General features: G+C 41.1%; 1 protein-coding gene across 1 annotated transcript in view; it reads left to right on the forward strand.

Annotated features, from left to right (window-relative positions):
- Window positions 1-15,418, forward strand: part of LOC308559674 (titin-like) — a 269,782-nt gene that overhangs the window by 204,085 nt on the left and 50,279 nt on the right. The window contains 25 exon segments of the mRNA XM_081142718.1: window positions 112-393; window positions 508-807; window positions 893-1,186; window positions 1,280-4,246; window positions 4,555-4,875; window positions 4,976-5,260; window positions 5,356-5,655; window positions 5,936-6,238; window positions 6,667-6,942; window positions 7,045-7,344; window positions 7,433-7,735; window positions 7,920-8,219; window positions 8,689-8,976; window positions 9,338-9,634; window positions 9,723-10,025; window positions 10,128-10,433; window positions 11,289-11,576; window positions 11,665-11,955; window positions 12,046-12,333; window positions 12,497-13,084; window positions 13,176-13,280; window positions 13,757-13,954; window positions 14,044-14,340; window positions 14,425-15,012; window positions 15,102-15,404. Of these exon segments, the coding sequence (XP_080998844.1) occupies window positions 112-393; window positions 508-807; window positions 893-1,186; window positions 1,280-4,246; window positions 4,555-4,875; window positions 4,976-5,260; window positions 5,356-5,655; window positions 5,936-6,238; window positions 6,667-6,942; window positions 7,045-7,344; window positions 7,433-7,735; window positions 7,920-8,219; window positions 8,689-8,976; window positions 9,338-9,634; window positions 9,723-10,025; window positions 10,128-10,433; window positions 11,289-11,576; window positions 11,665-11,955; window positions 12,046-12,333; window positions 12,497-13,084; window positions 13,176-13,280; window positions 13,757-13,954; window positions 14,044-14,340; window positions 14,425-15,012; window positions 15,102-15,404 (10,371 nt within the window).

Genomic DNA, 15,418 nt, shown 5'->3' on the forward strand with positions numbered 1-15,418 from the left:
GTAAAATGTTCTCAGCTGCATTTGCAAGGAAGATAGGTGTGTCATTGTATACACTTATTTGTAAAATACATTAACAAATGAAACCTGAAAGTACCATTCTCTTTATTCTAGAACCCCCTGAGTTGATTCTTGATGCCAACATGGCAAGAGAACAACACATAAAGGTTGGTGATACTCTAAGACTTAGTGCCATCATCAAAGGAGTACCATTCCCAAAAGTAACTTGGAAAAAAGAAGACAGAGAAGCTCCAACTAAAGCAAGAATTGATGTTACTCCAGTTGGTAGCAAGCTGGAAATTCGTAATGCTGCCCATGAAGATGGTGGAATTTATTCCTTAACAGTGGAGAATCCAGCTGGTTCAAAAACTGTCTCAGTAAAAGTACTTGTGTTAGGTAAGAATTTTAATATTAGGATATTTTTGATGTAATAACAAAAGTGTAAACTGTGATACATTTTGAACTATTATCTGGATTAAGTCACATATAACTGCATTTAACACTTTTCAGATAAGCCTGGGCCGCCTCGAGATCTGGAAGTCAGTGAAATTAGGAAAGATTCTTGCTACCTTACTTGGAAGGAACCTCTGGATGATGGTGGTTCTGTTGTTACAAATTATGTGGTTGAAAGGAGAGATGTTGCCAGCGCCCAATGGTCACCTCTCTCAACTACATCAAAGAAAAAGAGTCACTGGGCTAAGCATCTTAATGAAGGCAATCAGTATCTCTTCCGAGTAGCTGCTGAGAACCAGTATGGACGTGGTCCTTTTGTTGAAACTCCTAAACCCATCAAGGCTGTGGATCCTCTACGTAAGTTGCTTTCTCTAAATACAAAATATTATTTCACTGTCTTTGAGAATATAATTTATTCCTCATAACTTCTTCTTTTGAAAAGATCCCCCAGGGCCACCCAAGGACCTACACCACGTAGATGTTGATAAGACTGAGGTCTCCCTTGTTTGGAATAAGCCAGATCGTGATGGTGGTTCTCCAATCACTGGATATTTGGTGGAATATCAAGAAGAAGGAACCCAAGACTGGATTAAGTTCAAGACTGTGACAGAATTAGAGTGTGTTGTTACTGGACTACAACAAGGAAAGACCTATAGATTCCGTGTAAAAGCTGAAAATATTGTAGGTCTTGGTCTCCCTGACACAACTATTCCAATAGAATGTCAAGAAAAATTAGGTAATTTTTGGATTGGCATTATTATTTTGTTTCTTTTTTTAATTATTCATATTGTTAAGAAAAAAATCTAATTTCTGTGTGTTTACTTTTTAGTGCCTCCATCTGTGGAACTGGATGTGAAATTAATTGAAGGCCTCGTGGTAAAAGCTGGAACTACAGTCAGATTCCCTGCCATTATAAGAGGTGTACCCTTTCCTACCGCAAAGTGGACAACTGATGGGAGTGAGATTAATACAGATGAGCATTACACAGTTGAAACTGACAACTTCTCGTCAGTACTTACCATTAAGAACTGCTTAAGGAGAGACACTGGGGAATACCAAATCACGGTGTCCAATGCAGCTGGCAGCAAAACAGTAGCTGTACATCTTACTGTCCTTGATGTTCCTGGTCCACCAACAGGTCCTATTGATATTCTGGATATTACCCCTGAACATATGACTATCTCATGGCTGCCACCGAAGGATGATGGAGGAAGCCCTGTGATAAATTATATCGTTGAGAAAAAAGATACAAGAAAAGATACGTGGGGCGTTGTCTCTGCGGGAAGCAGTAAGACAAAGCTGAAAGTCCCACATCTGCAAAAGGGCTGCGAGTACGTTTTCCGAGTTAGAGCAGAGAATAAGATGGGCGTTGGTCCTCCCCTTGACTCCACACCTACTGTTGCTAAACATAAATTCAACCCTCCATCGCCTCCCGGCAAACCAGTGGTTACTGACATTACTGAAAATGCTGCAACACTGTCCTGGACTCTGCCAAAATCTGACGGCGGCAGTCCAATAACTGGGTACTATGTGGAACGTAGAGAGATAACCGGCAAGTGGGTGAGGGTCAACAAAACCCCTATAGCGGACCTGAAGTTTCGGGTGACAGGACTCTATGAGGGAAATACATATGAGTTTAGAGTTTTTGCTGAAAATCTCGCAGGACTAAGCAACCCATCCCCAAGTTCTGACCCAATAAAAGCCTGCCGGCCCATCAAACCACCTGGACCACCTATTAATCCTAAACTGAAAGATAAAACCAAAGAGACAGCCGACCTGGTGTGGACGAAGCCCCTCAGCGATGGGGGTAGCCCCATTCTAGGCTATGTCGTAGAGTGTCAGAAGGCTGGTACCACCCAGTGGAACAGGATAAACAAGGATGAGCTCATCAGGCAGTGCGCCTTTACAGTACCAGGACTGATCGAAGGAACTGAGTATAGGTTCCGTATAAAGGCAGCTAATGTAGTGGGGGAGGGAGAGCCAAGAGAACTGCCAGAATCTGTGATGGCAAAAGACATCCTTCATCCTCCAGAAGTAGAGCTCGACGTTACCTGTCGCGATGTCATTACCGTTAGGGTGGGCCAAACGATCCACATTCTTGCTCGGGTCAAAGGCAGACCTCAACCAGACATAACTTGGACAAAGGAAGGCAAAGTATTGGTCCGCGAAAAGCGGGTTGACATGATTCACGATCTGCCTCGTGTTGAGTTACAAATTAAAGAAGCTGTTAGAGCTGATCACGGCAAGTATATCATCTCAGCTAAGAACAGCAGCGGACATGCCCAAGGTTCCGCTATCGTTAATGTGCTTGACAGACCTGGGCCTTGCCAGAATTTAAGGGTTAGCAATGTAAACAAAGAGAACTGTACAATTTCTTGGGAAAACCCACTAGATAATGGTGGCTCAGAGATAACAAACTTCATAGTGGAAAGTCGCAAACCAAACCAGAAAGGCTGGTCAATTGTTGCTTCGGATGTCACTAAGCGATTAATCAAGGCCAACCTTTTAGCCAACAATGAATACTATTTCCGAGTTTGTGCAGAGAATAAAGTAGGTGTTGGGCCAACCATTGAAACAAAAACTCCAATTCTGGCTATTAACCCTATTGATAGACCAGGAGAGCCTGAAAACCTTCACATTGCAGATAAAGGAAAGACATTCGTCTATCTAAAGTGGCGGCGGCCTGATTATGATGGTGGCAGCCCAAATCTATCGTATCATGTTGAGAGGAGGCTGAAGGGTTCTGCTGACTGGGAAAGAGTACATAAAGGAAGCATTAAAGAAACCCACTTCATGGTTGACAAATGCGTTGAAAACCAGATTTATGAGTTCAGAGTACAAACAAAGAATGAAGGTGGGGAAAGTGACTGGGTGAAGACAGAGGAAGTTGTTGTGAAGGAAGATTTGCAGAAACCAGTACTTGATCTGAAATTAAGTGGTGTGCTAACTGTCAAAGCAGGGGAGACTATTAGACTGGAGGCAGGTGTTAGAGGCAAACCATTTCCAGAAGTTTCATGGACCAAGGACAAAGATGCTACAGACTTAACAAGATCACCAAGGGTCAAGATTGATACTAGTGCTGATTCATCTAAATTTTCTCTTACTAAAGCAAAGCGAAGTGATGGTGGTAAATATGTAATTACAGCAACTAACACTGCTGGCAGTTTTGTGGCCTATGCCACTGTCAATGTTTTAGATAAGCCTGGTCCTGTAAGAAATCTGAAAATTTCTGATGTGAACAGTGATAGGTGTACTATTCGCTGGGATCCACCAGAGGACGATGGTGGCTGTGAAATCCAAAACTATATTCTAGAAAAATGTGAGAGCAAACGGATGGTTTGGTCTACCTATTCTTCTGCTGTCTTAACACCTGGTGCTACAGTAACACGTCTCATAGAAGGCAATGAATATATTTTCAGAGTCCGTGCAGAAAATAAAATAGGCACAGGGCCGCCAACAGAAAGTAAGCCAGTTATTGCAAAAACCAAATTTGATAGACCTGGGCGGCCTGATCCTCCAGATGTCACTAAAGTAAGCAAAGAAGAAATGACTGTGGTTTGGAGTCCACCTGAATATGATGGTGGGAAGTCCATCACAGGATACTTTTTGGAGAAAAAGGAAAAACATTCAATACGATGGGTCCCGGTTAACAAGAGTGCAATCCCTGAGAGACGTTTGAAAGTACAGAATCTCTTCCCAGGACATGAATATCAGTTCCGTGTCAAGGCAGAAAATGAAATTGGAATTGGAGAACCATCTTTGCCATCAAGACCAGTGGTGGCAAAAGACCCCATAGGTATGATATTCTTGTTTTTTCTTTCACTATACCAACTCTTAATCTCAAGGATGGAGTTGTTAGACAAATAAATTAAATCTGTAACTTCAAAACTTTATCCAATATTTTTCTAAGTAGATCTTTTACCAAATTACCTGAGATTTATGAACAATGGTAGATCCTAATTTTATGAAAGAAAATTGGACTCAGTCATTGAGATATTAAAAACCCTATCTTTGATTGAGAATAAGCTATATAAAATTATGCATTAAAATATCCTAATAGTAGTTAACCATGCCTAAATTTATTTTTATATAATTTATTTTCAGAACCACCTGGTCCACCAACCAATCTCAAAGTGGTTGATACAACCAAAAATTCCATAACTCTTGGATGGGGAAAACCAGTGTATGACGGTGGCGCACCGATACTTGGATATGTTGTGGAAATGAGACCCAAAAAAGAAGATGCATCACCTGATGAAGGCTGGAAAAGGTGCAATGCTCCGGCTCAGCTTGTTCGCATGGAATTCACTGCTACCAGTTTGGACGAAAACCAGGAATATGAGTTCAGGGTGTGCGCCCAAAACCAGGTTGGCATTGGGCGCCCTGCAGAACTAAAGGATGCCATTAAACCTAAAGAAATCTTGGGTGAGGCCCTATATTATCACTTCATTCATTCATACGTCACTCCTCTTACGATTTCCCCACATTCTGTAAGGTCAACTAATGGCTTTCATGTTATTTGCAGAACCTCCGGAGATTGATTTGGATGCCAGCATGAGGAAACTGGTCACAGTGAGAGCAGGATGCCCAATTCGACTGTTTGCCATAGTGAGAGGGCGACCAGCCCCTAAAGTCACTTGGCGGAAAGTGGGCATTGATAATGTGGTCAGAAAAGGACAAGTCGATCTGGTCGATACTATGGCCTTCCTTGTCATCCCCAACTCTACTCGTGATGACTCAGGAAAATATTCCTTGACACTTGTGAACCCAGCTGGAGAAAAGGCTGTGTTCGTGAATGTCAGAGTATTAGGTGGGTTGCTAACAAGCTCCTTCCTCCCCTTCAAAAACGCATTCGATAATAAGGAGGCTGAGGAGACGTGTATCTGATTTTGTGGTCCTTTACAGACACTCCCGGACCTGTGTCTGATTTGAAAGTTTCGGATGTCACTAAAACATCATGCCACATCTCCTGGGCCCCTCCTGAGAATGACGGTGGGAGCCAAGTGACGCATTATATTGTGGAGAAACGTGAGGCAGAGAGAAAGACGTGGTCAACAGTTACACCAGAAGTTAAGAAAACGAGCTTCCAAGTCACCAATCTTGTCGCTGGGAATGAGTATTTCTTCAGAGTAACTGCTGTCAATGAGTATGGCCCCGGTGTCCCAACAGAAGTCCCCAAACCAGTGCTTGCATCAGATCCTCTAAGTAAGCAATATCCTTTCTTCCTCTTTTAAACCCCAGTCCCCTCCTTCAGCAAGGTTAAGATACTGAAACATTTTGAGCCACTACTGAAAGACCTTTAATTTATAGAAACCCAAACAGTACAAATAAATATCTAACTCATCTCGTGCTATTTAGTTTCAATACACCCAACAATAGTTTCCACATACTTTAAAGCAAGTAGCACACTAAATACTTAAGTGTATGAACAAATGGATTTAATTAGGTTACCTGGACAGTTTCTTAAATCATGTTTTTCTTATAGGTGAGCCAGATCCCCCAAGGAAACTAGAAGTTACTGAAATGACTAAGAACAGCGCTACATTAGCCTGGCTACCTCCCCTGCGTGATGGAGGTGCTAAAATCGATGGCTACATCATAAGTTACAGAGAGGAAGAGAAGCCTGCAGATCACTGGACAGAGTATTCAGTGGTTAAAGATCTCAGCCTTGTCGTCACTGGCCTCAAGGAAGGGAAGAAATACAAATTTAGAGTAGTGGCCAGAAATGCTGTTGGAGTCAGTTTGCCAAGAGAAGCAGAAGGAGTGTATGAAGCCAAGGAACAGCTGTGTAAGTCGTCATTGTCTCATTTTTATCATGTGATAAAGTTTATTAGAATTTTCTTTTCACATGTAGACATTTTTTCCCTGAGTAACATAGCTCCAGAAAAAAACATTTGAACCCACAGCACATCATAAATAAACTTTAACCCATGACACAGTACATATATATATGTATATATAAAACACGGTACACATAAATATATAACTAAAAAAAATTGTATTGAAGTAACACCTATCTTTCTTTTGTATGCTGGACTCATATTTTCTATTCAATTCAATCTCATTCTTTTTTTAAAAGAATATGAGCTGTCGTGCCAACATTAAATTGAACTCACTAACGAGTTAAAATGCACAATTTGGAAAACACTAGTATAGTTCCCCAGCGGAGGAAACTAACCTCCCCACAAAATTAATGTATTTTTATTTTCCTTTCAGTGCCACCAAAGATCCTCATGCCAGAGCAAATTACTATTAAAGCTGGGAAGAAACTCCGAGTTGAAGCCCATGTGTATGGAAAGCCCCATCCGACCAGCAAATGGAAAAAAGGAGAAGATGAAGTTGTCACATCCAGCCACCTGGCCGTGCATAAAGCAGACAGTTCTTCAATTCTGATCATAAAAGACGTTACCAGGAAAGACAGTGGTTACTATAGCCTCACTGCAGAGAACAGTTCTGGGACAGACACTCAGAAAATCAAAGTCATCGTCATGGGTAAGTTAAGTGCTAGACAGACGGACATCTAAATATGAAGATCAGAAACATTTTTCCTATCAAATCCTGGTTCTTATATTTCTTTCCTCTTGGTTCATGCAGACGCTCCTGGACCCCCTCAGCCTCCGTTTGACATTACTGACATAGACGCCGATGCTTGCTCCCTGTCATGGCACATCCCTCTGGAAGACGGAGGGAGCAGCATCACCAATTACATAGTGGAGAAGTGCGACGTAAGCCGAGGCGACTGGGTGACGGCTCTAGCTTCAGTGACAAAAACTTCCTGCAGAATCGGAAAACTGATCCCCGGCCAGGAGTATATCTTCCGGGTCCGTGCTGAAAACCGATTTGGCATTTCAGAGCCTCTCACATCTCCAAAGATGCTGGCTAAGTTCCCATTTGGTATGTGTCTTTCAGGAAATAGAAAACTATGTTTTCTTTCTAGTCTGTTAAAGGGAGAAACTGACATTTCCCTTGTCTTCATCTCCAGATGTTCCTAGTGAACCGAAGAATGCACGAATCACTAAAGTCAACAAAGACTGCATGTTTGTGGCCTGGGACAGACCAGACAGTGATGGGGGCAGCCCCATCACCGGTTACCTGATTGAACGCAAAGAAAGAAACAGTTTGCTCTGGGTGAAAGCTAATGATACTCCTGTGCGGTCAACTGAATATCCCTGTGTTGGCCTTATCGAAGGTCTTGAGTATTCATTCAGAATCTACGCCCTAAACAAAGCTGGATCCAGCCCACCTAGCAAACCAACAGAATATGTAACTGCAAGAATGCCAGTTGGTGAGTTTTATTTTTGTTTTTTTAAGTATTGCTGGGCGGTGGCGGGGGGGCCATGCTTAAACCGCGGAGTCTCTGAAGACGACCACTTCCATTCAGTAATGTGTTCTGGATGATCATGTGAAACGTGGAAATTTAAAACTTTTGCTATTAAGATAAATGCTGAGAATACCTCATTTGGTTCTAGATCCTCCTGGAAAGCCTGAAGTTGTTGATATTTCCAAGAGCACTGTATCCCTCATCTGGGCTCGTCCAAAGCATGACGGAGGCAGCAAAATTATCGGCTATTTTGTAGAAGCTTGCAAACTTCCTGGTGATAAGTGGGTACGGTGCAATACTACACCCCACCAGATTCCCCAGGAAGAGTACACAGCCACTGGCTTAGAAGAGAATGCTCAATATCAGTTCAGAGCAATCGCCAAGACAGCGGTGAACATCAGCCAGCCTTCCGAGCCCTCCGATCCAGTGACCATCCTCACAGAAAACGGTAAGATTCTGCTGAGTATCGTAGGCAAAGGAGGTCAGTCAGCACTCATAATGTATATTTCTCCTAATAACGTAAATCTACATCTGTGGAGAAAAGAACAAATAAAAAAGATAGGTACTTTGCATACAGACATGAAAAGTTATGGTTATGGAGAATCTTAATCACATGTTAAACTTAAAAAACAGGATACAAAACTGTGAGGACTGTATCATTTCAACCATACTCATGCACAGAAAGATGACAAAGAAATGCACCAAAATGACAGTGAAAATTTCAGGATGTTGTAATTATGGGTGATTTACTTTTTTCTTTATACTGTCAGAATTATCAAATTTCTACCTTAAGCCCGTATTTCTTTTGTAATGACTATGTTACTTCTAAAAATTCTGTCTTGAAAGACACAGAGCATATGAATTTCCCACTTTTATTAATGAGTTATATAATATAGCTTTTCTTTCTTTCTTTCCAGTTCCTCCCAGGATAGAACTGGGTGTGAATATGAAATCTTTGCTTACTGTCAAAGCTGGAACTAATGTTTGCCTGGATGCTACTGTTTTTGGGAAACCAATGCCAACAGTCTCTTGGAAGAAGGAAGACACACTGCTAAAACCAGCAGAAGGCATAAAAATGGCCAGGAAGCGGAACCTGTGCACCCTGGAGCTATTTAGTGTGACCCGAAAGGACTCAGGAGACTATACCATTACTGCTGAAAATTCAAGCGGTTCCAAATCAGCCACCATTAAGCTTAAAGTGTTAGGTAACTAAAACACTTAATTAGAAACTCATACTTTATTTTGGCTAATGTGATATAATAGAACTTACAAAATAATAGTGAGAAAAGATGCATATCCTAATGTATATTTTGTAATCACGGATTTATTCTCATCACAAAACAACAGCATTTAGGGGCTGAAAAGAGCTTTAGAGATTACATATTCCAGTTACATAATTTTACATGTGAGGAAATTAAGATTTTGAAAAATTAAGTGACTTCCAAGGTCATAAGGAACTTAACAACAGTATAAAGACTGCAGCCCAGGTTTCAGACCTCCATTCTACGCATGCCCCATTTCACGCGTGTTAGTGAAAGATCTCATTTTTCCCTCTTGTTCTTTCAGATAAACCAGGTCCTCCGGCATCTGTTAAAATCAACAAAATGTACTCAGATCGTGCAATGCTTTCTTGGGAACCTCCTCTTGAAGATGGAGGCTCAGAAATCACCAACTATATTGTTGACAAACGTGAAACGAGCAGACCCAACTGGGCGCAAGTCTCTGCCACGGTGCCCATCACCAGCTGCAGTGTGGAGAAACTTATAGAGGGCCACGAGTATCAGTTCCGAATTTGCGCTGAAAATAAGTATGGAGTGGGCGATCCAATCCTAACTGAACCAGCAATTGCTAAAAACCCATACAGTAAGAACATTTCCATGTGGTTTTTCATTTTACTTTTTAAATATTACTTTTTGGGTGGGGATATTAACTTTTCGATCACTCTCCGCAGACCCACCCGGACGCTGTGATCCTCCTGTTATCAGCAACATAACCAAAGATCATATGACCGTGAGCTGGAAGGCACCAGCAGATGATGGCGGCTCACCCATCACTGGCTATTTGGTTGAAAAGCGGGAAACCCAGGCAGTTAACTGGACTAAGGTCAACAGAAAACCTGTTATAGAAAGAACTATAAAAGCAACAGGTCTCCAAGAAGGCACCGAATACGAGTTTCGAGTTACAGCTATAAATAAGGCTGGCCCCGGCAAGCCCAGTGATGCATCCAAAGCTGCTTATGCTCGGGACCCTCAGTGTAAGTTTTCATGAAAGAGTGTCTTATCCTGTGTTAAAATCAATGTTGAACAACCAGGAATGAGGTTTTAATGGAATTTTTATTATTATTATTTATCCTCAGATCCTCCTGGCCCACCAGCTTTTCCTAAAGTATATGATACAACCCGTAGCTCTGTGAGTCTGTCTTGGGGCAAGCCAGCCTATGACGGCGGTAGCCCTATCATTGGTTACCTTGTTGAAGTAAAACGAGCTGACTCTGCAAACTGGGTGAGGTGCAATTTACCAGATAAGCTACAGAAAACCCGCTTTGAGGTGACCGGCCTGATGGAAAATGTAGAATATCAGTTCCGCGTATATGCTGTTAATAAGGTTGGATACAGTGACCCCAGTGATGTGCCAGACAACCACTGTCCCAAGGACATCTTAAGTAAGTACTCCCAAGAGAAATACATCGAGCTTTCTCATCAGTCCTATTGAAAGAGGGCGTGTAGAACACCCTCTTATGTACATTTATTTACATGCTTTGGAATTGGTAACTCTGGGAGTACATTTCTGGAGAGCTGGATTGGTGATTTATGGTACTGGGTAGCAGGCCAAATGGAATGCAAGATCATTTGTGGTTTTGAAAAGCTTTTCATACTTACTTGAGAATTTCATGCCTTCAAAAGAATATGGAATGTAAGAATTTTATTCTGAGAATAAAGAGATTTTTTTTAACTAAGTAGTGAGCTATTTATCATTCTTACAGGTTTTGTTTTTTAATTTATTTTCTCTTCTCACCCACCCTTTTCCATAAATACTGGTTGGTAGGCTCTCCATCCTAATTTCTTTCCATTCACTAATTGTCCATAACCATTTCTCCCTTTATTTTGAATTAATTATACCTCATCCCCTATGTGCTTTTATCCCTGCAATGGAATAAGGAGAATCACCATAGGTAAGACTGCTTTCCACTGAATGTGGAAAAGAAAAACGAGAATGGAAGAGAGCCAAGAACCAATCATCTACTTTTAAGATGCAGAGTTGGAGAGTATGTGTAAGGTGTATTAGAAGAGGGAGAGCTTGGTTTAGCCTACAGGATATTGGAAAATAGTAAGATCAACAATTGCTATAGGGTATTGAAATAGTTAACAAAAGTTTTGAAGGTTATATTAAGGATTTTTTTAAAGAACAAGAAATCAGTTCTAGAAAAGAAATGTATTTTAAGAGTGATTCAGTCCAGTCCTTGGAAGTACATTTGACCATTAAATTATTTAACTTTCTTCACTTCAAAATTTAACAGTTCCACCTGAGGGAGAACTTGATGCTGATTTGAGGAAAACAATCATATTACGTGCTGGAGTTACACTGAGACTGTATGTACCAGTAAAAGGACGTCCACCTCCAAAGATAACTTGGTCTAAACCAGATGCCAATCTAAGAGAAAGGATTGGACTGGACATAAAGTCAACTGACTTTGACACTTTCTTGCGCTGTGAAAATGTGAACAAATATGATGCAGGAAAATATATCTTGACTCTAGAGAACAGCTGTGGCAAAAAGGAATATACCATTGTAGTGAAAGTGCTGGGTAAGTCTGTTTGGGAAAAAAATCATATATGTTAAGTATGTAGTTTTATACTTTTTTACATATTCATTTCTTATCTACCATTTATCAGATACTCCTGGGCCACCGGTCAATGTGACTGTTAAGGAAATATCCAAAGACTCAGCTTATATTACTTGGGATCCTCCCATTATTGATGGTGGAAGCCCCATCATAAACTATGTGGTAGAAAAACGTGACGCAGAGAGGAAGTCCTGGTCTACAGTGGCAACTGAGTGCCCAAAAACAAGCTTCAGAGTATCTAACTTGGAGGAGGGAAAATCCTACTTCTTCAGGGTGTTTGCTGAAAACGAGTATGGCATTGGTGATCCTGGTGAAACACGTGATGCCGTCAAAGCTTCCGGTGAGCAAACGAGATGCTACCCCATCATTTTGAGTGACGTCTTATCTTTGTTATCTGGGGCTTAGACCTATCATTTCTCCTTTGCTTTAGAAACCCCTGGACCAGTTGTGGACCTGAAAGTGAGGTCTGTAACTAAGTCATCTTGTACCATCGGCTGGAAAAAGCCTCGCAGTGATGGTGGAAGTCGAATTATTGGATATGTAGTCGATTTCCTAACTGAAGATAATAAGTGGCAACGAGTTATGAAATCATTAAACTTACAGTACTCTGCAAAAGATCTGATTGAAGGGAAGGAATATACCTTCAGAGTGAGTGCTGAGAATGAAAATGGAGAAGGAACCCCAAGTGAAATCATGGCTGTGGCAAAGGATGATGTTGGTAAGCCTTTTGCCATGCATCTTCACTTTCCCTTTATTGTCAGCAAAAGTACACTCTTGAGTCCTACTCACAGAATTATACATAAATCCTTTTAAAAACTGTAACACTGAAAAAGTTGATTGCTTGGTCTTAAAAATAACAATTTATCTCTGCTGTTTTGCAGTGGCTCCTGACCTTGACTTAAAGGATCTACCTGATTTGTGCTACTTGGCTAAAGAAAATAGCAATTTCCGCCTTAAGATCCCCATAAAAGGCAAGCCAACTCCATCAGTATCCTGGAAGAAAGGAGAAGATCCTCTAGCGACTGACACAAGAGTCAGTGTTGAGTCATCTGCAGTTAACACAACTCTTGTAGTACGTGATTGCCAAAAATCTGATGCTGGAAAATACACGATCACACTGAAAAATGTTGCTGGAACGAAGGAAGGAACTCTCTCTATAAAAGTTGTTGGCAAGCCTGGCATCCCCACTGGACCAATCAAATTTGATGAGGTCACAGCAGAAGCCATAACCTTAAAGTGGGGTCCTCCAAAAGATGACGGAGGTTCTGAAATCACCAATTATATCTTAGAGAAGAGAGATTCTGTAAACAACAAGTGGATGACATGTGCCTCAGCTGTCCAGAAAACCACCTTTAGAGTAACCAGACTTCATGAGGGTATGGAATATACCTTCAGGGTCAGTGCTGAAAACAAATATGGTGTAGGAGAGGGCCTGAAGTCGGAGCCAATTGTTGCTAAACATCCATTTGGTAAGTGTCTCAGTGTCAAAAAATACAAAGCAAAACATGGTTTTGAGGAAGTTTCTTATTATAAATCTTGCATTATCATATATTTTCCTAGATGTGCCCGATGCTCCCCCACCTCCTAATATTGTGGATGTCAGACATGATTCAGTATCTCTAACTTGGACTGACCCCAGGAAAACTGGTGGCTCTCCAATTACAGGTATTTATTTTGCTCTTATCCTACAGCTTTTACATGAATGTGTCTTCCAAACCTTCCTCCCTGAAAACAACTTGAATGTGTGCTCCTTATTTATATAGCACTACCTGCACATGCAATAATGTATTTTCCTTTCAATACATCAGCATTCAGTACAGTAAGCATTAATTAAGCTAATTAAGCTAATGCTTAACTTCATCGAAAGCCTCCTAATAAAATAGTTTATAAAGAAAGGCTTTCTTAGTTATAATATCTAATTTTGTAAGTTAAAATTTTTCAACAAAAAGGTACAATAAATAAACATATTCCAAGAGAAAAACTAGCATTATGCCTAGGTAATGAAAGTATAGATGTTAGCAAGAATGATTATTTATTCCACATATCCATACATAAATTATTTGAACAGAAACACATATATTTAAAAATCAGCTACATTTGTATTTTCTATCTGAATTGATACATCACTGGGTCTCTTGTAGGGTATCACATCGAGTTCAAGGAAAGAAACAGCCTTTTGTGGAAGAGAGCTAACAAGACTCCTATTAGGATGAAAGACTTCAGAGTGACAGGATTAACTGAAGGTCTTGAATATGAATTCCGAGTGATGGCAATCAATTTAGCAGGAGTAGGCAAGCCAAGCCTGCCATCAGAGCCAGTCGTGGCACTTGATCCCATTGGTAAGTCATTATACAAAGAAAAACTCAGGTGCATTTTCCACATGAAAAAAATGTTGGTATTTGACTGGTCTTTTCCCCCCATGTTTTAGATCCTCCTGGCAAGCCTGAGGTTATCAGTGTAACAAGGAACTCAGTGACTCTCATTTGGACTGAGCCTAAATATGATGGTGGTCATAAGTTGACCGGATACATAGTGGAGAAGCGGGATCTACCCTCCAAATCTTGGATGAAAGCCAACCATGTTAATGTCCCAGATTGTGCCTTTACTGTAACTGACCTTGTGGAGGGTGGAAAATACGAATTCAGAATCAGAGCGAAGAATACAGCCGGTGCTATCAGTGCTCCATCAGAAAGTACAGGAACCATTATTTGCAAGGACGAATATGGTAGGTCTATTTTACTTTCTGTGTACATAAAAACATCCAATTAAGCCTCCTTTTTCTGACTAAAATGTATTTTTTTCTTTACAGAGGCACCAACCATTGTCCTTGATCCTACCATAAAAGATGGGCTAACCGTTAAAGCAGGAGATACCATTGTTTTGAGTGCCATTAGCATTCTTGGCAAACCCCTTCCAAAGTCAAATTGGTCCAGGGAAGGAAAAGACATTAGACTATCAGATGTCGTTCAGATAACTTCCACCCCAACATCTTCCATGCTTGCTGTCAAGTATGCCACTAGAAAAGATGCTGGTGAATACACCATCACTGCTACCAATCCTTTTGGCACGAAGGAGGAACATGTGAAGGTAACAGTTCTCGATGTACCTGGTCCCCCAGGTCCCATTGAAATCAGTAATGTTTCTGCTGAAAAAGCAACACTTACGTGGACACCACCCTTGGAAGATGGTGGCTCACCAATTAAGTCTTATGTTCTTGAAAAGAGGGAAACCAGCCGACTCTTGTGGACCACGGTTGCCGAAGATATTCAGTCTTGCAGGCATGTGGCAACCAAACTTATCCAAGGAAATGAGTACCTCTTCCGGGTCTCTGCTGTCAACCAGTATGGCAAAGGAGAACCGGTACAGTCTGAACCTGTCAAAATGGTAGACCGATTCGGTAGGTACAGCATGTGAGGGAATTGATATGTCAATATTTACAGCAGAGTTTAGGAAATAAGATTTCTCATAAATCTGTTTCCTTTTCAGGTCCCCCTGGCCCTCCTGAAAAACCAGAGGTTTCAAATGTCACTAAAAACACTGCCACTGTCAGTTGGAAAAGGCCAATTGATGATGGTGGTAGTGAGATAACAGGATATCATGTAGAAAGGAGAGAAAAGAAAGGCCTGCGATGGGTGAGAGCAACAAAGACACCAGTTTCCGATCTCAGGTGCAAAGTAACAGGACTCCAAGAAGGAAACACCTACGAATTCCGCGTCAGCGCAGAAAACAGAGCGGGAATTGGTCCACCTAGTGATGCTTCAAATCTTGTCTTAATGAAAGATGTGGCATGTTAGTATTTACCT

Source organism: Miniopterus schreibersii (genome assembly GCF_964146895.1).
Source record: "Miniopterus schreibersii genome assembly, chromosome: 7".
Taxonomy (NCBI): Eukaryota; Metazoa; Chordata; class Mammalia; order Chiroptera; family Miniopteridae; genus Miniopterus; species Miniopterus schreibersii.